Raw genomic sequence first — 24,669 nt, 5'->3', positions numbered from 1 at the left:
GACACAAATCACTGTATCTCAAAGTGACACGTATCCTCCCAGTGCTCATTATAAATACATTATACAAGCAGCCATATTTGTAAGCTCTTATCTCAACGCGCAAACATTAACCAATAAATACTATTGGTTTCTCCTCATGAACAACTCTGCCCAACAGAATCTAAATGACACCCAAAATGGTTTATGTAAATATGCATATAATAACATGCTGCCTTTGTGATTGATTTTTACTGTCATAGTAAATATTATTTGAAGAGAATCCTTAACTTCCAAACAGCAGTAATTTGCATGCATGTTAACAGACTATTAAAGGTCAAAGACGGCACAGTAGAAATTTGACTTAACCTTCCCTTCAGATATAGCGAGTTATGAAACCCAAGACTCATTTTTGAGCGTACGGATAGGTTTTCTCCCATGTGCTAGACTTCTACACCAGGATTCCATCAAACCTAATTTGAGACTCTCAGTCAGGGGAAAATGATTTCACCCAACAGCAACACATCAGAAAACTCAGCTTACGTTCCCCATTCTGCCTCGTGCTGCTTCCATAAACGTTTCGATGGCAGAGGTTACAGATTTCCTACAGAAATAAATGGCGAGCGCATCTGCACATTTTGGGGCTCAGACACCCCATAGGGTATCCGGCAATACTCATTTTGACAGAGAGATAATGATTCCTGATAAGAGCGGCGCTTTTATCAAGCGCGGGCCCCAGCTCCTGACTGTGTGCTTGTCATTCTGCCTCGGCATCCGGCGAGCAGGAAAGAGCTCCGCGGAATGTATTAGAAAAGGCAATCATGCGTGAAATGCCCGTTCAGACACCTCGGGTTTTCGACAACAAAAAAAAAAAAAAAAAAAAAAAAGAAGAGAGAGAGAAAACATCTGGCACAGAAAAATTCCACTGTTCGCTGCTGCTCGCACCTCAGCGTTGCTCTGGCGGTATTTCGATACAGGTCTCATATTTCACATTGAAATACCGTGCGGAAAATGACTGAATTATTTCTGCTGGTGACCTCGGAGAAGGGGACATGTACTGCGGGGGATGCTGTTGAAATGGAGGGAAATTTACGCAGCATTTGAAGCGCTCCACAGTTTACTCAGGCGCGGCCCCCAAAACCCCTATTTACAGATACCGCTATCATTTGGAAAGCATTTTCACTCAGATAATTCATCTGCAGGAAAATGAAGACCAAACAGTATGTAAAAAAAAAAGAAACTTTCAAGGAAATGAACAAGCAGATATAAATATAAGCCAACCTTAAAAACTGAAGGAAAGGTTGTAATTTGCTCTGTACTACCTCTTATTAGGATTCTACCTTAGTGCATTATTACATTGTGAGTGAGCACACATTTCAGAGAACTGAGAGGGAGGTATCCAGATGTGAGCGTGAGGGCTGTGAGTTTGTAATAGAGCACCGCTCTGTCTTTCACCTTGCTCATTACGGTACCATGGATTATCCAAAAAATGGCACTAAATCACTGTGAGCTCACAGCAAAAGCCCCATGCCCGCTCTCCTTCCATTACATACAGTATGCATAGAGGGCCATTTGAAGGGCTACTACATTTTTTCCACAAAATGTCCCCCTTTTTCCTCCCCCAATCAGAATAGGCAATCACGCGGTTGGAGCCACCGCTGTCCCACCTGCTCCCATGGCAGCGGCTATTTTCAACTCGACAGGTCGCTACAGTCACGGAGGAGAAGGGTACCTGTCACTGATGACAACCGGGAGCCTATGGGAACCTGCCCACTCCGAGGCGGTAGTCAGGGGAAACCTCTCTGACCGATGCCCAAGCTTTATAGCTGTGCTGGAGAGCCACTGTTAGCTTTTTAAAAAGTCAGTTTTTCTACATCTTTCACCTTTTTCAGCTTTTTTTTTCTTTTATGAAACTTGTTGTTTAGTAACATCTTTCAAAAGGCACTTATTAATCCATTGGACTGATTCACTTGGGAGCCTGTCATTCAAAAAAAGGCCAATTATGTATTATTTTGGTTTATTTCGCTTTCTTTCTTTTTTGCATTATTCCCTTGACCTAACCACAAGTGAACGCAATCAAACAGGAGTTGTGTAGTAGAACTTATAAAGGATTTCGCCTGGATGAAGACTGCAGGTTTTTAATAGGCACAGGTGGCACCTCTCATAATTGCTCAGCTGCTTGTTCCACAGTCAAGCAATCAGCCTTTTTAAGTGGATTTCTGCATTTATGAAAAAAACATTATCAATGCGTTTGGTAATTCCACTTTCTCACAAGGAACCCAGATTGGACTGGTTGTTTTTTTTTTTTTTTTTAATATTGATTCTGAGTTGGCGCTGTGCAGATGCACTGATTTCTATACCATCTGGATGGTCTTACAGCTGACAAAAATGATTAGTTAAACGCATCTATATAATACCAGCATCAGTGAATCTGTGCAGCACCTGTTCAGAACCAGGGGCTTGGCACAAGCAGAATATCAATGTGAAAGCATATGTGGACCCAAACTGCAATCCTGCATTTTGTTTTTCAAAATAGTTAGCCTATTTTGTATCCTTGTGTTTTAAGTGCTGGATACTTAGAAATACCTCCAAGTCCACAGTTCATGAAATTGTACTTGCAACCGAAGTCAAAGATTAGCCTAATGCTTTCATGACATCCCATAGTTTAATTATTGGGTCATTTAAACTAAGGTACTAGAGTACCCTATTTGGTAAAAATGAGGCAACAATATGTGTATCTTAACACCACATTCAAAGTTATAAACATTTCAGAGTTCCGAACAACCGCCCAATGCTTATGCATCTGACGTTCTATTGCACTACACTACGTATTGAGAAGCAGATTCTTACAGAGGATATTATTGTCAATAAAAAAAACACATTTTAAAGTGCTTCTGACAGGTTTTTAAATCTACATTAGATCCCACTGTTTGATTCCGTTGGCAGCAGGAAATCGACAATGAGAGGGATACCATGACATTGCATAACAGGACAGACAAGCAGTGGCCCCGTGTAGGGACAGACAGAGAAATCCAGACAGCTAATGGAAAGTTTATCCTTCATTTTCAAATGAAGACTTCGATGTCTGTATAAGCACCATTTCAAATAGGCTGTGCCACTGCCTTCCTGCTGCATGTTAGGTGTCTATCGAGTCTGGTTCTTCTGGTTCTTTGGTCCTCAGCAGGAGGGTTGGAGTTTTCTCTTTTGTGTCAGAAGATTTACAACATACTGTGACCATCTACGTAGCTTCATTTGTAACAATAACTAATTAGTCAATTAATATTGGTTTCCCTGCACGAAAAAATTGTTTTGCAATAATCCTCATCTTATGATTCACCAGGATTAATTACAGAAGGGGGGGGGGGGTCTCCAAAATAATTCACCCCTATGGTTGTACAGCACAGCATAACCCACGTCTACACACAATTCTCTGCAGTACACACACACACACAAACACACACACACTTATTATGCATGTGTAAATATATCAGTAAATTATTCATGTAACTGAGGCACTAATTTAGTTTTCACAGCCATGAAAACTCCATGCTAAAAACCGGCAAGCAAAAAGTGCTGACACATTTTACAATTACACACAGATCAATACGTTATTATGTGCGATTAGTGGCTTTTCAGCTCTCTCTGGGCCCCTGCCAATTCTAATTTAACAACCCGCATACCAAGCAGAAGCGGCTGGTACACAGTCTCCATTAAGCTGTGCGGATGACATTCTTAGGGAACAGTAAGACAAAAAACATACTTACACACACCACACCACACGCCCATCGCTGTCAAGAAAGACAATTACTGGTGAGGAAGGGATGGCTACTGGTGAAAATTTCCTACAAAATGCCTCACAACTATCACTTGCACTTGGATATTAACCAAAAATAATAATGCATAACAAATATTCAGCCTGACTGAAATAAGTTTGGTATATAATGTACTGTGAAAGTCAAGTGAAGAACACAACCACAGTCACTACAGCTAGTACTAAGCAAAAATGTGCTCATGGTGTACATTTTACTAATCTGAGCGATACGCCTGACTTTCTGTAACAATTCAGCAGAAGGAGCTGGCCAGCAGAGGACCCTTGGACTGTACTATGCAGGTTAGGCATATGTCAGAATATGTTATAATAATAATATAGCTCATTGCTAATGCTGTCACAGTAGTCACATGAATTCATGTTTCAGGTTGTGAGCAGTTTCAGTGAAGGCAGATTTCAGATACAAGCGGGCATTACTATCCGTGCCTTAAAGGCTGTTGACCGGCGCACTCAGGGAACATACATGCATACAACCTGAAGAGAACACGCGTGTCTCAGGTTCACATGACATGGGCCATGTCCTCCTAACAGCCTTTTAACATCAGGTAATTTCACCTTTCTGAACCATAAAGTCTGCAAGTATCCAATGAATCTGTGTATCTGATATGACTCCATGGTACGAATGCATAGCTGCTCATGTGACATGTACAATGAAGAGTAATGAGTTGTCTGGGCCTTAGAAGCCATTTTCACCTCCTCCATGACTCACGGACACTGCCAGACTGAAGAAAATCCCATGAATTAAGACACAATCAATGTTCATCTCTCCACGCTGATCATCCATTAAAATGAGCCTGCTATCTCAGAGATACAAGGGCGTTCCCTCTACAGTCCTCCTTCTCCCCTTCTGCAAGCATGGAAAATTAAATGTGGTGGTGATAAATAGTTTGTAAGCTGAGAGAGAGCGGTTAATGTGTGGTGAGAATTCTGGCACAAAATGGCTGCCGCGCATCACCCAGGCGGATGCTACACATTCGTGGTGAGTTCACTCCCATTGTGAAGCTCACTGAAATAATGAAAAGCACTGCATAAATGCAATCCTTCTATTCTATTTCTTCTATTATTATTATTATTATTATTACAGAGGCACAGATAATATAATGTGTATGATCAATGCCTTCGTCCAATCTTTATCCTGATCAAAACAACAACCAAAATAATAGTAAATTTACTGGTCTGACTAAGACAGCGGTGAAAGGTTACAGTCTGCTGTGTGGTGTTGTGAGGACACCAGCCGGACACCCGCACACACTCGCGTGCAGGGTGAAACGCGAGCGTGAAAGCGGTGGGATCGCAGGTCGTACAGCACGGTCCCCGAGGCGCGACTGCACATCAGACGCGCCGAACGGCGGGAGGGAGCCGGGGGACCGCTCAGCGCCTCTCCGCCCCGGCGAGAGGGCAGCGGAGCAGAACGGGGACGTGGGGGGGGGGGGGGGGGGGGGGGATGGGGGAGAGAGACGCGGCTCAGAGGCCTTTTTTCGCGAGACCCCTGCTGGTCGTGCCGAGAAACGGAGCGTGGCATCGGGACCGCGACCGTCCGCCGGTCTGAAACCGCGCGACGCCGCAGAACACCGCGCCGCCATCTTTGACATCGCGACAGATGAAAAACGTCACGCCGCTTCAATATCGATTCTGTTTTCGCTTTTAATACGGCGCATAAATAGCACTGCGTACGTGCCTTGTATACTTCACTCCCTAAACTACCATTTTGTAATTTTATTTAATAAGTATGAATATTTTTCTCTGTTGAAAGGAATTTAGTTCCAGATTGCAATATAATGCACACTCTGGTAAGGAACAATATAAAATCAAGCAAATTGTTTTTTAGTCTTTTTTCCCTCAGAATTGCCATCAGAGTAAACAAAATAAATCACAGCATAGGCTAAAAATAGCCAATAGCAGCTCGTCTCTGAATCACTATCTACTGTTCCCTTAGCGGATTGGGGAGGTTGTAGGAAGACTCGTGTCAGGAGATTTTAACATGACAGGAAAACACAAAAGCCCAGCATGCGTAATTTCGCCTGCCCTCCATCTCCCTCTGCTCTCCATCTCCCTCCCCCTCTCTCTCTCTCTCTCTCTCACACACACACTTGCTCACTCTCTCTCTCTCCATCCCTCCTCTCTCCCTCTCTCTCCCTTCTCCTCGCCTCACGGAAAGAGAGACATGTCATTACATCCCCTTCGGCTCGCCAGGCTCTCTCCCACTGCGTTTTTCAATTCCGTTCCAAACATAAACCAGAATGTCAGGCGCCAGGCTCGCCAGATCCCCAGAATGTCAGGCGCCAGGCTCGTCAGATACCCAGAATGTCAGGCGCCAGGCTCGCCAGATCCCCAGAATGTCAGGCGCCAGGCTCGCCAGATACCCAGAATGTCAGGCGCCAGGCTCGCCAGATACAGCCATGGGTTTGTGTACAGGGCACAGATTTCACCCGGGTAACAGGGCAGAGGGTGACCATGCACCGAACGACACAGAGTGTGCCCGTGCCACGGTGTGTTTCTGTCTGTCCTTGTGTGTACCTACTGACACGTGTGCACATACACACACACACACAAACACCTGCATGTATACACGCATACACAGACAATGACACACACACACATACAAACACACACGCGCATTCATGCACACGTGCACACATACACACACACACGAGCATGCATGCACACACAGGCACACATAAACAAACGCACTGGCAATGACACACAATCAACTACACACACACACACAAAATCAAACGCACACACACAAACACACACCAACACATGAAATGCTGTCTCAGACAGTGCACGTGCACAGCACATGTATTTGAAAATAAAAAAATGAGCTGTTCGCTGATAATTTTAACAATTAGAAAGAAATATCTGAACAACAGAGAGAGAGAGACAGACAGACAGAGACAGAGAGAGACCAAGAGAGGGATGAAGGGAGGGAGTGAGAGAAGATGCAATTGTCAGTACCACTTAACATAATTTCGAGACAAATTATACAAGAAGAAGCTAAGGTGTTATTAACATGAAAGCTTGCAGGATTCAGCTTGAAAGGGGGCGAGGGCCAATTTTCCAGTGGAACGGCGAGAAATCACATGAAGTTGATCTTACAGATACGTCTGAGAAAAGAGGAGCTCGCATCTTGAGTTCAAACGCAATCTGTCCCAGGCTATATTTAAACTCTCTCTCCTCACAGGTGCATTTCTCTCCGTGTCAGCCGAGTTCACGCATAATTGCTCTACCTGCACCACGCCGTTATAAAAATCAGAAACACGCACGGAACATTTTATGATTATCGGCATGAGCGGGCAGGCCAACCGAATAAAATCCAGTGAAATCTGCTTAATCTCTATACTGACAATCGATATGAATTGTGACACGGTTTCCGTTGGATGAGAGGCTGAGGCCACAGAGCCCGAAAGGTCTGTGTAACTGTCCGTGTAGCGCCATGTTTAGCTCAGCCTCGCCCGGCCTCTTCACAGCGAGGCAGAGAGAGAGAGAGCGCGTCTCCACCTCTGCAGCATGCGGCCCAGCATGCATCTCTGCTCTGACAGGTGCAAACACACCCCAGTCAGCTTTGCTCTTATCTCCTCCTACAGCCTGCGAATCTGCCCGTGTCTGCGAGACAGCCTCGCGCAGTCGCACGAGAATGTCCTTTCATTACAAATACATTAGGCGTGTGTATGTGTGTGTGCATACGTGTGGCTCAGTGTGTGTGTGTGTGTGTGTGTGTACGGGTGTGTGTGTGTGTACGGGTGTGTGTGTGCGCGCACGTGTGCGCATACACTGCGTGTGTGTGTGTGTGTGTGTGTGTGCGCGTGTGTGTGTCTGTGTGCGAAAGCACACATACACAATAGAAACCTTAAATGGGACTCTCTTCGTTCGACATAAACCTGTAGTGGAGCATGTGGCTCTTTGCAGAACATTACAGCAGTTGAAACAGTGCCCGCAGCATTTCCATATTTCTTCTCTGGTAATATAGTTGGAGCAAGTGCGTTGTGCACAGCGCGTGCCTTTCCTGTTCATAGCCATAATATCATAATAACACCACAATGCAGAGGCCGTCTTTCACTCTAAAATAACATATGCCCAGTACAGCACACTAATAAAATAAAAGCACAACATACTGTGCAAATAATCATCGACAGACCACCTTAAATACACAATCATTGTTTGATTATAAACACAAATAAAATGTTGACATTATCAGCTAACGGTTCTATCATTTAAACATGAAATATATCACAGCGTCAATAAAGTAATGCCAATGAAATCAAAAAAGCCATGTAGAAACAAATCATGCCCTTAAAATGTCCTCTGCCTTGTGTCGTCAGTGTGCTTTCACTGAAGAGGTGCTATAATTACAGAGGGCCACTAGGTGGCAGCAGAGGCTGCAGTTGGAACATCTGCCAACTCCACACTACAGACTTTAAGGCCCGTTTTTTAGTCTGGGCCGCTTATGAAGCAGACAGTGCGTAGCACAGACATAAAGCATTCTGGATCTGAGAGCTCTGCACATGACATCATCGCAGGTCGAGGCACCCTCTATGTACAGCTGGATAAAGCAGATCGGTCGCAGACTTTCCGCCATCAAAACCAACGCGCAGTGCCAGAAAATCCACCTCGCTGAAATCGGCAAGGGGACCATAACAGAAATAGCCGTGGTCCTGTTAATTTCTCACGTTGCGGCCGGGGGCCAGCTGCACGGCCGTGTTGGTCGGAAGCCAGCCTCGCTCCACGCCAGAGATTTCAGGGAATTCTGACTACAATGGCAGCTATAAATACACAGTAAAAACACATCTTGTCTGGGCAGAGTGATCTACTGACTTATTATCTTACACCAATTTGAATAATTTGGGCTCCCTGAAAAGACTTTGCGGAGACAAAACGGCCACATCCTCCTCCACATGCTCCCCTCCCCGTGCCGAGAGAAAGGGATTTGCAGTGTTTACGTAATCTGCTCGCGGGCTACTAAGCACACATTTAACTACAAAGGGGGGATTAGGGGGGAGTGTAATAATGTCCCTGCCACAGAAAATCAACTGGCAGCAGACACTTCCACTAACAACAAAGAGCCTACCCCTCACGAGCAAACACCTCCTGACCAAACAGAGCTCCCCCCTCCCCCCACCCCGTCTTTTCACGAGACGGGAAAGGGGAGTGGCGGATGTGGGGACGCTCGCGTGACTGCGGGACGCGGGCTCATCGACTCCTCGTCCCCGCAGTAATCGAAGGGGGCTGGGTGCTGGAGAGAGGACGTCGCCTCAAATGTGAAATATGTAAACCCCCCATCCCTATTTTAGGGCAGAGGGGAGCCCGAATCTGGGGCATTTCTGTGGGGGGTGGCTAACAACCTGAGATGGGGGGGTTGGGGGTGGGGGAGAAGGGCAGCCATTGCAGTGGCGCCATCGAAGAAGAAAACACATCAACGTAAATTAAGCTTCCAATCTGGGGCGTGAACGCTTACTGATGAGCAATATACACAACGTCGGTCTGACCGCGGCGCGCTAAAAAACAACGTAATGTAAATCCTCATCAGTATTCGCCAGCCTCCGCTCAGGTTTGCGTGTGAAATGTTCCCGTTTCTCCGGGCGTTTATACGCGGGAGTCGATCGGTATTGAAAAAGCGGTATTTCTCCCCCGCGGTTCCCTTTCTCCCGGCTGCCTTCCGCTGTCGCAGTCGCACCCGCACGTCGCCGACGTTCGGCCCGCGTTTCCTGCCGTCTAATTACAGGAACGTGTAATACATCACAAAATAACCTTGACACATAATTATGTGAGCGGATAAGAGGAGACAGGGAGAAGAAGGAGGAGAGGGAAAGCGCTGCCTCTTTTTTTTTTTTTTCTTATCGCGTATTGACTGCGCCATGTGACTCGGTAGATGGAAAAGCAGATACCGAACTCATTGTTCTGCTCAATTCAACAATTACTCAACTCTCAGAAGATAAGTGTTGATAGACAAATGAAACAAAGCAAGAGTGTGGGTCTTTTTAAATCAAAATCTGCTTCCCTTTGCATTTTTTGTAACTGGAACAATCGTAGTTTTACCTGTATTCAAATAGGCCTTTGACTGGGTTCTTTTAAAGGCTCTTCTCTGCTTTAATGCCATGTTCTCATGTTCATCTCGGTTGCGAAATAGGCTGTCTTCGCATTATCAGAACTGTGAGACTGCTGTTAGAGGCCGCAACAATTCACTGCTGTTTTAAAACCACACTGAATCAATACCTAATTTCCAACGAGACGTTTCAAAACCTTCGCAGGCACACGGAATGTTCTGGACTAGAGAAGGCCAAGGATAAACAAATGAAATCATTTCTGGCCTCCCGGCTCTCCCCTCGCGCCGCACTGTTGGTTAAACATGAAGTGTGAACGCGTTCGCGAGGAGAGGAATATTAATATTTACACTGCGACTGTGCCGTTCGCACATTCACAGGCCGTTACTCCCATTGGCAGAGGACGAGCGGAATTAAAACAGAAACACTTTAGCCTGCAGGGTAACCCAAGGATATGTTAGACTTTTTTTTGGAATCAAAAGAGTATTTGCACTCTTGCATTTTCACCACTCCTACAGTAGCATATGGGTCTCTCTCCTCTGCGGTGTGCCCTTCAGATTTTGTGATGTGTGTCATTTGTCACCCTCCTCAAACCGCGGGATGGTATGTGGGCTCACATGCAGAGGTCCAGAGACCAGGCTCTAAACTTAAGCCAGGCCTTGATGTGCCAGAGTCGGGGTCCGTGGCAACGAATGTTCAGCTGCTGTGGCCCCCATGGAGAAGTGCTGAGAACTGAGGAGATGGGGTGAGAATGTGCGAGTGATGTGGAAGATGGAGGGTCTTGGTGAACGGGAAGAAGACTTTACCCACCAAACATGGCCATATTCCCATCTCAACCTTTTATTTGACCACATGAAAGACAACTGAAATCTGTCAAGATACTGTAAGTGTTGGTTGTATGGTTTCCCATTGTACTGAACCATTATATTGTTTAATTCATAAACTGGTCTTGTAACCTAGAGGTCACAGGTTTGATTTCTGGGTAGGATACTGCTGTTGTACCTTTGAGCAAGGTACTTAACCTGCATTACTTCATCCAGCTGTATAAATGGATGCAATGCAAATGCTATACAAAAGGTTGCATAAGTCACTCTGGATAAGAGCGACTGCTAAATGGCGGTAATGTAAAAGTGAATACTATTAAAGATTCCAGCATATATGCATTTAATTCAGCATGCATTTCTTTATGCTATGCTTTTGGTTATTGCTGCTAATCACGTAAATTTAACGGAAAACAGCAATGGCAAAAAGTCAGTCAGTGACATTTTGCATGTATTCAGAATTGCGTGCTGCTAACAATCCTTTAAATGCAGCAATAAGAAAGTCACATCTCTGAGGGACAAATGGGTGAAAATGTCTTGTGTTCCATCTGATTGACTGGTCTTGTGTTCAAGTCTGATTAAAATGGGAACAGAAAAGGAGTTTAAGTAATTCTGCCTCAGCCAAAGATAGATTACATCTGTAAGACTTTATTTGATATGTTAAACACTGGTGGGATAATTTCTGATATGTATTAATTAGCTTCTACTTATTCTTTTGATCGGCCTGTCTTACATAATTTGAAACCAGTTTAAATATCAATAATTTGCATGCCTGAAGACCCCATTTAACTTACAAATGAGATGGAGGGGAATAAATATTTAACAGAGACTGTGGCCGTGACACCAAGATTAAAAACCTGATAAATTAGAACATATCATATAAGCAACATTCAAAATTAATTTATAATCATACAGTATTTATAAAATATTCACGTAAGAAAAATGAAACAATGTTAAAACAGGGAAACTACTTCAATTAAAATAAGACTGATCGTTATAGAGGATGAATGACTAAAAATGTTTCGTATTGGTGTTATCAAATTATCTGTTCGTATGAAATGACAAACAGTAGTATACACATTCAGATTTAAAATATTTAATTGTTGTCTTTTAATATTACCATATATTATTCTCCAAAATCCAAATATTATCAGTCAGTTGATATGGGTACTGCGATTTATTTACAAATGGTAAATACACATAGACACATTGGCAACATTTAAGTCTGATGTGTGAATTCTGACTTGGCAAAGAGAGCAGCATTCACAGCTACTGTACTTTCAGCAGTGCTCACTCACAGACCAGGGCACTAGAGTAGAGTCGGGTAAAGGAGCATGTCACTTTTATTGGAAAGCACGCGCACGCTTAAAACAGCTCATTTCCTGACCTGTCATACATTACATTATTCACCGGCAAAGCAGATGCCTTATCCTGAGCATCTTACACAGCTCGCACTAGACGTATCGTCTATTCCTACTGCCAGACATCCATCCAAGCGATTTCGGTGAACCTCTTCGAGGGCATGTAGCGGTAGTTCTTTGCCCAGGTTTCGATCCTGAAACCATCTGGATACAGGTCCAGGTCCCTAATGACAGCACTCTACACTGATGTGTGAAACTGTCATCTTACACTGAAGCTGGTATTGACGTGTCAGTTAGGTATATCTGTTTTACATGTGTAGTCCACCTGGATTTGATACACTCACATATTGACATATTTCACAAGGAGTGCGGCCTGCTATGGAATGCAAACAATAAGACGGCAAATGATTCCAGCAGTTGAATTTTGCTCTCTCTCTTTTTTTTCTCCTGTCACATATTGACAGGCATACACCTAAATGTCAATGTAGGCATTTGGAGGGAATTCCAGTTTAATCTTTGATTAGCTATTCACCGTGATTGAACTCGGTCACACACAGATCCACACAGGTGAATATCTGGAGAATACGCGCTGATTTTTTTTGCGCGCGTGAAATCGTCAAATTAAAGGGGACAAGCACGCAGCCGGCGTGATGGCGAACTGCGAAACGCGCTCGCTGAGATGGCGTGTTTTGATTGACTGCTGTGAGATCCGTAGCTGACACCTTCACCCCAAAGGTAGGTTTACCCTCACTGGCAGACTCGTATGGAGTGTGCCAATAAGAGCAGCTCATGCCACATAATCAATCATCACAAGACTGGGGTAAAGGAGTAAGAGTCATCCAGCACCCTACTGCGTGTGTACTTCCCCAATGAAAACCCAAAAAAACGGCAGTGTCCTAGATTAATCAAGCAACACAAACCCAGAGGGTTACAGGCTCAAATCGCAGGTACCAACTAGTATGGACCTCCAAGATTTTACATTTTTTATTTCATACTTTGCTCTGCGGGAATTTCATTGGTAAATAATGTGTGAATGAGCACAGAATTTTCAGTTATTTTGGACGAGAGTGTCTTCAAAGCAAAAGACAATGAACACATAAGGGGTCGAAATTTAAATATGGGAGCACGGCAAAGCAAAACCGAAGGCTTATTTAACTCAATTATTATTATAATCAATTATTATCATCTAAAAGAGCAACTGCAATATGAACTTTAATGAATGCTCTCTTCTTAATTCCTCAGGAAAACAATCTGGGGCACGAGTCTATTCAAATCAATACGGCACAACACCGCTTATTAAATATGACATTCAAAAGGTAATCTATTGCAGAGTGCAGAATGTGTGCCTAAGCCTATTATGTACAGTGTGTGTAAGAGTATGTACACATACATCAGATTCCTATAATCGTAGATGTAACTCGCTTGTATCAATCTCAACTGCGTTTACAATCCAACGCGCTGAAGGTATCCCGCCGGCCTAGAACAATTCTCTAAGGTAAATTTGCAATTAGCGGAATCTGGTGTTAATTTGCACAGCATTGCATTAGGTAGGGGGAGGGCTGGGGGGTGGGGGGGGGTGGGGGGCGATACAGCTGCGTTGCGATCTCTCCCGCGCCCGCCAAGCCCCCGCGCGGAGGTTCCCCGCCCCGGCTCTGCCTGGAGCCAGGATAGGTGACCTTCACGGTGCCTGAATCGATAGCGATTAACTGGAGTGCCGCAGCGCGCCGTCCGCATCGCGAGAGGAACGGAACGCCGCGCTACGCCTGCACTGTCAGCTAGCAGGTGGCCCCTCAGCACAGAGGACCAGCGCTCCATTCAGCCTGTCACTGGGATGTGCACTACGCTGCTTTGAATTAGCTAACAACAGAAGGGCTGCCTGTTTGATCTGTCTGCAGTCAGGGCCGTTCTGTGCAGATCTGCCGTGCGCGAGTTCAGTGGGACGGGCGGCATTTAGAGCAGGGGGTGGCACAGACAGTTCAAGCTCAAGGGGACGGAGCGGACGAACAGAACGCACGCAGGTCTCAGCAGGCTTCTGCAGCCGCGAGCGCTACCTTCTGAATTATAAATGTAGGCTTGTTTGCGTGTCCGTGACACACTTGACATATCAACTCACATTTTCCTTATAAATTATAGATGAAAATCAATTTATCATAAAGCGCGATGCCGGGCCCGTTGGTGTGATACCGCTTTTGGAGGATGTTGGGCGTTGAGATCTGAACAACAACAGCCTTCCTGCATTTCCCATAGCATTCCTGGCTTTAATGTAAAATTCACTTCTGGAAACTGCAATTTTTAAATAAACTGCATTAATTGAGGAAGATGTGATTCTTTTCACTTAGAGTCTGCCTGCTAAGCTGAACGGGACATAAGTTCTTCCGGATGGACTGCAGTACCGCACATCTTGTGCATGTGGACTGCAGGCGCCCAGCTGACCAGGGAACGACTCGTGCATGATGAGGAAGGGATTTCCCTGCCGATAAAAACCCTCCCTTCCTGGCCAATGGCGTGCAATCCAGCAGGGCTGCCGACCGCACTTGGCTCCGGAACAGATACAGATCCAACTGCCCCACAGGGTCCTATTTTTAATATACAGAGATATCACTGGCAAACAGACAAGCAACTGAAAAAGCTTGTTTGGAAAAATGAATATATGTCTTTTCTCTATGCACGTACAGTGTCAGTGTATGCTATTGTGAATACAGTATGCCAGTTTCTTCTCTGAGCATGTACATGCACTAACACTACTAACCTCCATTTAATGAATAATAAAACTAAAATTTCTGCAAAACGACATAAAAATATCAATAAAAAGGAAAAACACTCAGCCGGGTGAATATCCCCAAATACTGTAGTCATGGTTCTTGATGTTCTATAGAAGTTCGTGGCACTGTATTGACGTACTGCTTGCATTCAGCCTGAGTATCAGGATGAAATCCGTTAATGGCACAACAGATTTAGATTATTACTATTTCCATCCAGAAAATCCGCTGTATTTGATATAGCCTATATTTGATCCATTTCAACTATAATCCCATCCATCCATTATCTATAGGCTACCCATTTATCCTGGTCAGGGTCGCGGGTGTGCCAGACCCTATCCCAGTGTGCATTGGGCGAGAGGCAGGTGTACACCCTGGACAGGGTGCAAATCTATCGCAGGACTTTAAAATATAATATTAAATGCAATATATTCAATGAATTTTGGCTTGAAAATTGGCTTGTTAAAATTAAAAAGATTAAAATATTAAAACTATTAAAATATTACTGGGGCATAATTTATGCCAATCCACATAAACCACTACCGCAAAAATGAACTGTATCCTATTATTCAAATTATGAATAAGGTGTATAAAGCTATTTAAAACAAAATTAATCTATTGATGACTATAAATCATCGGGAATTATTGAAAATTGCAATATGCAGAAGTTTTAGACAGGTCGTTTTTTGACTGAATTGAACACAGTGGCCTCTCTTCTCACAGTGGGTTGAATTCAAACCCACGCATAGTTACTTACACAGTTACTTAGTCTGACTGACTTTTGAAGGATGCTTTTTTCATTTATTTATTTTACACTATGGTCAAAAATGACATGTGACATACAAATGGAACATTTCTCCTTGGAAATGTCTCTGACTGACAACAGGTTCTGCACAATATGTGACAGCATCACTGCTTATTATATCTGATATCACATCTGAAAATGTCTACATGTCATTTTTGTTATTTTGCAATTACCCCTGTAAATCTGTCACATCCAACACAAAGTGAATAGGCTCCTGTTGAAATCATGTGCCTTTAAAATTCTTCCAAATGTAGAATTCACTCAACTGCCACACCTAAGTAGATAAAATCGGAGAATGTTAATCACAAAGAGAGCTCACCGCGCCCGCTAACGTTTGCTCAGGGCGAAGCCGGCAGACACTAAGCAGCAGATAATACATTTGGACAAACATGCGGAAAGGTGAGCCTGTTTTTTGCCTCGGTTTTAGGTTACAAACCAAAGCGGGGCGTGAGCCAAGATGGCGGATTCATCTGTCGACAAGGCTTGAAAAATGGCCCGGTCGCTCCAAATCTGACAGGTTTAAACTGTGTCCAGGCCCCCTCTATCCTGCAGAGGCCCACACCTCGGTGACTGAGCACCAGTCTGGCGTCTTTTTGCGGTCTGGGAGCACCAAGCGCTCCAGGTAAGTGGCCTCTGCCAAGTCTTTGGAGGAAAAAGGGAACTGCTTATAAGCACCACTAATTCAAATCAAACACGCCTCAAATGTTCTTTCAAAGAAGGGCAAATTTAAATTATGCGATAAAATACAATGTGTGAAGGATAATGAACACCTGACACACAGTCGTGTGCAGTACATGTCTAGCACATGCGCAGTTTTCCACAAAGATTTTCCACACGATTGTGCTGAACCATTTAAAATGTTCCAAGTAATGAAAGGAAAATCGGTTTCAGAGGCTATCATTAGACAGAGCGCACACAGACGCTAAACCTAGAACACTGAACATCTTTAGGGCTTCAGCTCTTTGTTGCATTAAAAATGCATTGCCAGCCCTGCACATTTTTGTCAGACGTCCCATGGCTCAAAACCACTTCTCTGCATTTCTGTGACTGGCAGCCGGACAAGTACATGTTTGTCTGTCTGGCAGATCCACCGTTGAACATCCCATCCCGTTAGACCAAGAGGGAATGAACAGCTCGCTTCGCCAGCACAAAGCAGAACTTTTTGATATATTCAGCTTGAAGCACCAACTGACTTCAGTGTGGAACATAGTTAGTATGTAAGGGTAAGGTGTACTCCTTATAACGAAATGAGTAGGCTTTCACTTCCACAGTTTCAAGCCTATGGAGCACCTGTGAGAGGCGGGGGGAAGTGTATTTTTAGTTCATTTGGCTGTGCGTGTTAATAGGTATCGCGTAGCTGCCAAACAACCTTTCTTACACAATGGGGAGCTCTTGACTTTGTCCTTGGTACAGTCTATGTCAAGACAATGCTCCTGGGAGGGGATATTCCCCACTGAGTGAAGTGAACCAGAATTTCAGCTGGTGTTAGAACAACATCCACAGCTTAATTTTATCACAGCAGATTTATTGCAATTCACACAGAAAACTGGATGCCTACGCAAGTCGATTCTTCACTTACCTGGTTTATGATAAGTGCACATGACACCTCCAATCTGATTTGTAAATGCACTGTGTTACATTAGATTACATTTGAAATAATAACTTATCAGTTACCAAATCTGGTTAGCATTGATTTTACTAAACTTTGCAAATTCATTCATTAATAATCAGGCTTGTAAAATCAAAGATAATGTAAACTCTAACAGACTATCCACTCAATTATGCATTATTTATGCAGTAATGACTGTGAATGTCAAATTTACATTGTACTGTATTTTATTTTGCTTCAAAATGAAAAAAGGAAAAAATTTTATAGGTTTTTTTAAGTATTATTAAAAGTAATAATCAAATGTATCAATATCCAAGAAGGTTTTAAAGCAACACCCCATGTACAGTAAATAAATTTCTCTAATGCAGGTCACAATGGCCTTTGATGTACATAAAGCACATCAAGAATAATAATAATCACATCAAGCTAAAGCCCTAGTTTCTCCAACTAAGGGAATAAAACCTGCAGTCATTGTAATTCTGGGGGGATACAGTACTGGATCAGCCTTTAACATGTTATTCAACTCCACTATGATCCCCCTCAAAAACCCAGCAGAAACCTGAGCCAACTGACAGGAATCAGTCTCACAGTCTGAGTCAGAGCACCCCTGCACTGGGGGTATGTGTAAACCACAGTCGTAAAGACAGGCTTAGTACACCGAGCTGAAGACCCAGGACTCCAGTGCAGGGAACCAATCAGAGTGTACAGTAGGGGTGTGACTGCACATGCTCACTAATGCCACTATGTGACATCACAGAAAGGAAAGACATACGAACTTCTGGATTTACTCATTCGTTACAGAACAATCCACATTTCATACATGACCTCGCGGGACAGCGGGAGATGAGGAGAGATGATGACGCTAAACTGTAAAAATATCAGTAGGAGGAAAATCAGAGCAGCAGCCGCAGCGCGCATTAATGCGATGTTCAGTGATGAGCGTGATCAAGCCTTGACTTCTGCACTGCTGACATTACCATAAAGCGCTGGCAGGTTGTTCAGCAGCGGCAGCATTGGGCCTACGACCCGCACACCATTTTGTACGCCTTGTCTCTACAATAATCACATTCAGGATTTTGTATGCGTAAGCCTTGGAGTGCTTTAAAAATAGATTTTACCATGATTAAAGCAAGGTTAACATAATCAGACAGCTTTCTCCTTCTACTGGGAGCTGTTGCCCGTGTAAGTCATTTGTCTAAATGAAAACACTGCTTTTTTGTCTCATTGCATGAGTACACTTTTAAAACTCTTGACAGTTCCCCTTCCAGTTTTTCATTAATATGTCATTTCAAGGCCTTTCCCAGAGAACAACACTATCAGGGAAAGGGAGTCACCACCACAGTGTATTACATAACAAACAACCTGCAGTGGATCAAGCTCATCTCATCAGGCAACACGTACAAAACAAGCGCTGAAGGGGATGTGCTAAAATGGAGGGCCCATTAAATCCAGTTGACATGAGGACGCTGTGCTTTTCATCATGCATTTACATACAGACTTCATGAAATTCTTAGTTCTGCTACATATGTATATTTATGTGTATGTATGTGTGTGTATGTTTTCTCCAACTGACTTGTTTAGAGAGCAATTCCCCATTGAAAATAATCATCAGTTCTGGTACAGCATTGTTCTTCTAACAGTAAAATACCATTTCTAATGCATAATCCTTGCAAGAGTAAACATGAAGAGAAGCATCCCTAGAAACAATATTAGGCAGGTTTTGGTCACCATAGCATGCAAATGCTGATCCCCTTGTCTTCAATGCCTCATTTAAAAATTCACTGTAGCAACGCATTTGGCAGATAGTATAAAGCCATTTATGCCCAGAGCTCGGTTCATGTTTGGCTTTGGCACCTATTCAGAGCACAACACAGAGAGAAAACCATTCTCTGCGCAAACAAAACACTTCTTAAAACGCCAATGGAAACAATGTACCACTAGTTGTACTTTCCTCCATCTTTACCCCAGACGCACTTAAAGTAAAAAACAAAGAGCCTCACATGCGGACAAAAGTTACTGAAATAAATAAATAAGTAAAAGAAAAAGGTTTCAGAACAGCTAAACAGCCTGATATCTATTAAGAGCAGGTCCAAGCATAGCAGAGTCCGTGGGAGGGGGCAGACCTACCTCTCTCACACGTCCGGGACCAGAAGCCGGTCCCCGTGCAGTCGCAGATGAAGCGGTTCCAGCCCTCCTTGCAGACCCCCTTGTTCTTGCAGGGGTAGCTCTCGCACTGCTTCCCGCTGACCTTGTTGCAGGAGGGCTTGATGCCGGCCCCGTTCTGCGCCTCGGCGATCTGCCGGATGTCCTTGCTCCGCCCGTCGATGAACAGGTCCCGGATGCAGCCCACGTAGCCGTAGTTGAGCATGGCAGTCCACAGCTCGGTGGGCAGGATGAGCCCCGCCCGGTTCTCCGGCAGCCCGCCCAGGTACATGTCCCCCTCCAGGTCCAAAATCTCGCTCTCTCCGCTTGCAGTGAACGGGGTGCGCCGGCTGTTCACGGATATGGTGCCTGCAGCAGTGGTGAGAGACACGGAACGGACCACGTGAAAGTCAGCCCAAAAAGGCCGTCAAACAGCACGAAAAAGACGGTCGCCAATGAATCGAAGATGTGTTTCTCACTCAATTGCCTCATCTCAAGACAGGAATGAAACATGACCATATCAGCTGGAGGCCATCATCACTTTGTTGTCTTCTCATCCACGCTCCCCACAGATACACTTTGTTTGCCCTGTCCCATTATAATTCAGTCCCTGAACTGCGAGAATGCTGCCGCTACAGCACAGGAAAGAGCCGCCTCTGGCGTATTTGCAGCCCACTGCCTTTTCTACACGCAAGAAGGACACCGGGTCCTGTAATAAGTTCGCAGAGATGCAGTGTCAGAGATTAATAAAAGAACAGTCACACGAGCATTTAATGTCAATGGAGACTACTGGGAAAGAGAGAGAGAGAGAGAGAGAGAGAGAGAGAGAGGGAGTGTGCAGGCCCTGTAATATAGTCCCCAGACTGCTGTATCAGTGGATTATCCCTGTTTACTTCTCCAGTGACAGTGTTTGAAGCTGCCGAACCACATTCAATCAGATACGGGGCGAGATGTAAAGTTTAAACAGGTCATCCCACCTGGGGAACGCCGATCAATAGGAATAATCTGTCCTGAAATGACAGCCAGTCTCTCCCTCCACCTGGACAGCATTGTCTAATGGCCAGCATTATTAATATCCCAGGAGACCTCAAAAGAGCGTAGCCCGATAAAGTGACACGGAGTCCGGCTGATCGATTGGGCAGGGGAAGGCTGCCACTTGGGGCCTGGCTGGAGGGGGAAGGGTGGCGGCTGGAGGAGGAGGCTGACGGAAGATAATAGAAATAGAGGGACGGAGAAACGTGCTCAGTCTGTGTCGTGGAACGCTCAAGCGAACAAGCTGAATGACAGTAAACCAAGGAGTACCTAAACGATTGGGTCAAAATCTCATCTGCATTACACTAGAAAGGCAGCATCCCAATTTTATATCTAATATCAGACTTTCACAGCAATGGAATTTAAGTGGCAAGGAGGAATAATACTGACATGAATAAGCATTATTTTTACTGTAAATAACCATTTTTATAAGAACAATAGATAATTAAACCAACAGGCTGGTTATGACAACTGGCCTGGCCTGTACTGATAACAGAATAATTTCATAAATAAATAAAGACAGAGATGCTCTGTAGCTTTAATCAAATGAGTCTAATAGGATGTTAAGCTATGGCAACAGTCTCCGTCATCTCTTCCTCAAAGCACAACAATTTTATGACAATGGATAGTGTAATCATCTACATATTAAGATATTGAAATCCAAAACATTGTAAAATGACATGGGACTTAAGCAACTGCTGAAACAATTACACGACTACACAATATTCATATTCATATCTTGCTAGTCATATAGCTATACTGTAGCATAAGAATATAAATAGGCCTACATTCTGACTGCTCTGAAAATTTGATGAAGCAATGTTACTGATGTTATGGGAGATATTTCAAAAAACAGATTCCCTGCAATGCAGTGATTGCCAAATTGCATTACAATTGTCACAATTTAAACTACATTTATTGTGATATATAGGCTAACTAGTTTCTTTTTAAGACATTCAGTAAACACACACAGATTAACTCATTGAAATAAGCTATTTATTATGAGCTTGAATAAATAATGATATTTCCGATAACAATGGCTACATTTTAAAAAATCAATAATGGACTGTTTACTGTGAACAAACATATAGGCCTAATTTTATGTTTTAAAAGGTCATGTTTCACTAATACAACATAAAATGAATCCTAGTAAATTAGTGATCTGTTGAGTGAGCGCCTGTGAGTGTGTGTGTTTGTGAGAGAGAGAGACCCAATACTAGCCTAATTCACTGTACTTCATATAAGAACACAAGGGCCTAGGTAGGCCTTTAATAGCTGGTTACGGAATAATCAAGTAGAAGAGCCTTACCTGATCTTCCATCCCGTTGTATGTCCACGTGATACCAGGCTCCGTCATTCACCTTGTTCAGAGTAGCCTTCACCTTGATGGTCCCTGAGCCCATATCCAGCAACAGGTAGAGGCTGCCATCCAGAAGCTCCACAGCAAAGAAGTCCACCTTGGTATTTTTCTGACTGCGAGGGTCCTTCCTGTCCTGAGGTTTTCCGTGAGTGAAGAGAATCAGGCCATTGGGCTCTGAGGTGCGGAAGTCAAATGAGATGGAGCCCATGCGCTTAGTGTTCCACTTAGGGAGGCTGATGTAGGCCTCAGGCGTCTCAAAGGAAATGGGGTCCAAGGTGGCCACGTTCTCACATTTGAACACCACATCTCCCTGGATCTTCATTTTGGGGTCCACAATCCTGGCCAGCCGGGACAGCTCCAACCTGATGTCATTGTTTTTGTAAACAACCTATGTGCACAAAAATGAGAGGAGAGCTTGTTTTAGTTGGCTGTCAGAATGTTAGGTCTTAGGCAGTTATTTTTTTACAGGTTTTGATTCCGGTTGTCCACATAAAGCCATTCCAACATTCAAAATCACCATTTCAAGAATACTATTTTGAGATTTCACTTGTAGGCCACCATACACTGATGTATGAGTAATAACTAAACAGGACAGTGTCCCTTTCACACTGATACAATGCTCCAATACTTCATAAAGCTTTCACCATTTGTCAAATATTGCGATAGTTGTGATCCAGTTGGTGCAGTCAATATAAAGGCATGAGAATTTGAATAGTCCAAATTTATAATTACGGAATGAATGATTAACCATTTTTGTAACTTATATTATTGCAATAGCATTGTGATTAGTTTATCACAAGGTCTTAATAACATTAGCCTTCACGGGATGAATTAAGTCGGTTGGACCCACACAGCCTACATGTAGGCTAACAGCAGAGCCGGAGGCTACCGTAGGTTCTGTTCAAGCATATTACGGATTATAGGTTCGTTTTGAAGGAATCTGACATGTGCACGTCTCTTACTTTACTTTTACAATCAATCCCCCAACCAAATTCAGTCTCATTGGGAAATCGAGTAACTATATCGAGCACTTGTCACTGGAATATCGGTCACTGGCTATTTTTTTCCTAATGTAACGCTCATTGACACCGCAGTCATAGTGCTGGTAAAAGGACGTAGAAGCAGCACAGCATGGCGCTTGCTTCTACTGCACTTAGCCTATCAAGCGTTTTTCCCAGTTGGCCATATTTGGCTTAAAGCACATTGTCACAAAAATGGTGCTTCTTCTCAGCTTCAGTTCTCGTCAACATCGTTTGATCGGCATTTCCTTTGAGCACTTTCAAAATCACCCGCCCCTTCAAAAAATCAGACACCGCAGCCTTTCTGCCAAAGGATTCGGTTTTTTCTGCCAGGTCCATTAGAAAACTAAAAGACTTGTTCTTCAGTAGGCTATGTTGTATCTGTAGCTGTTCATTAACATATCAGCTGTTATCCAAGTACAAAATGAAACAAGCGACGCACGCACCCGCAGTAATAACACGTAATTTACATAACATCACGTTTCCAGAATTTCCGGGCAAATATATAAACTTGACTTTATGCCCTGCAGCAAGCCGAATTTACAGCACACGCACACTGCCGCATCAGGCGGCACCATGTGCGTGGCGTTCACTTTTGCTTTAGATGAGACAAGCAAAGACGTTTGTCAGCACCAATATGTATTACAAGACTGGAAATCAAACGCCGTCAGCCAACCTAAACCGAAGCACCCAAACTCTAAGTAACAATGTACAGCCCATGTCTCTACTGTAGTCCTACATTTAAAACTGTTGAGCTACCTAGTGTTACAGATCGCAGTCGTAAAACCCGCATTTTTGTAAGTAAATTCGCATTTTGAGCCATGGGTTACCTCGTCAGATTTCCAATGCTTTCATTCCATAGGGATTTCGTTTTCTGTCAGAAATAAGTTCTGTGGTGAACGTAAGCCAAACAGAGTTTCACGTTTTAGAACAGATAAAGCAGTTGCTAACAAGTTACTATATTGAAACTGCAACGGTTGTCACGTGCAGGCGGGCTAGTATGGAAACTTGAGTGGAGGTTGCCAGAAAGCGACCGTTGTTGTAGTTTCGAAATCCACGGTTGAGATATTAATGGGTATCATTTATTTCGTAGAACAAAACGTGAAACTGATTCAATATGGGGCTCTCATATGCCTCAAGATCTAAAGCCATCTCCAGTCTCATCCTGTGCTCCACAACCAGGGATGCCACAAATAGTTTTTTTAATTTATTTTATTTTTCATTATTATTACTTAAAGTACATGTTTTAAGTTGACAGGTTAAGGTTTCATATATTGACTATATAATAGTTTTTAAAAATTACCCAAACACACCAGACAGAGATTTCTGCCCAGTTCATGGTTCACTGATGACTTCTAGTATGTGCAGTAGCAGATGACATTGCAGTTCTCCATTTTCTCCACCCTTGCACCAATTATGTCCCTTTTTATAAGATGGTTTTGTGATTGGGGAAGATGAACAACTGGCAAAATCTTAACAGAGGAATTTTCTGTATATTTCAGTTCCTGTTCCCTATGTTTACTTTTTATTTTATTGTGGATGTATGATAGGCTGGTATTTATTGGCCCATGCATTTGCTATTAAGTCCTCCATTAATTATATATTTAGCAAGGACATTTTCCAAAGTGCATTCTGCTAGCTGCCTCGTATTTTTTATTTGGAGCTCACCTACCGAGCTGTGCAGTCATTGTGCTGGGAAGACAACACTTTTTGCATATCCCTGCTGATAAACTAGAGAAGTCATTCTCTCACAACGATGCTACATATACTGATTCATTGTCAAAAGTCAATCGGCACATGGAGCTTGAGCCACAATCGATGCTGACACCTTATTACAGAACTCTGTACCTCACAATGACACTCAGGATGCAGTTCTGAACCTTTGGGATAATCAGTCTGTCAAGGCCTTTTAGCC

The 24,669-nt window shown here is 43.6% G+C and overlaps 1 protein-coding gene across 25 annotated transcripts in view; it reads right to left on the bottom strand.

Moving 5' to 3' along the window:
* Window positions 1-24,669, bottom strand: part of nrxn3a (neurexin 3a) — a 317,098-nt gene that overhangs the window by 206,878 nt on the left and 85,551 nt on the right. For all 25 annotated transcript variants that reach the window (XR_004765382.1, XR_004765386.1, XM_035418878.1 and 22 more), the window contains 2 exons: window positions 21,685-22,123; window positions 19,329-19,712 (listed from right to left, as the gene is read on the bottom strand). Coding sequence is in view for 23 of the 25 variants with exons in the window: in XM_035418878.1 (XP_035274769.1) it covers window positions 19,329-19,712; window positions 21,685-22,123 (823 nt within the window). In the remaining 2 variants the exon portion in view is untranslated. The remainder of the gene's footprint in view (window positions 1-19,328; window positions 19,713-21,684; window positions 22,124-24,669) is intronic.

The sequence above is a fragment of the Anguilla anguilla genome, chromosome 1 (genome assembly GCF_013347855.1).
Source record: "Anguilla anguilla isolate fAngAng1 chromosome 1, fAngAng1.pri, whole genome shotgun sequence".
Lineage (NCBI taxonomy): Eukaryota > Metazoa > Chordata > Actinopteri > Anguilliformes > Anguillidae > Anguilla > Anguilla anguilla.
Note: the sequence above shows the minus strand (reverse complement) of the source record. Positions and strands in the feature narration are given on the sequence as shown.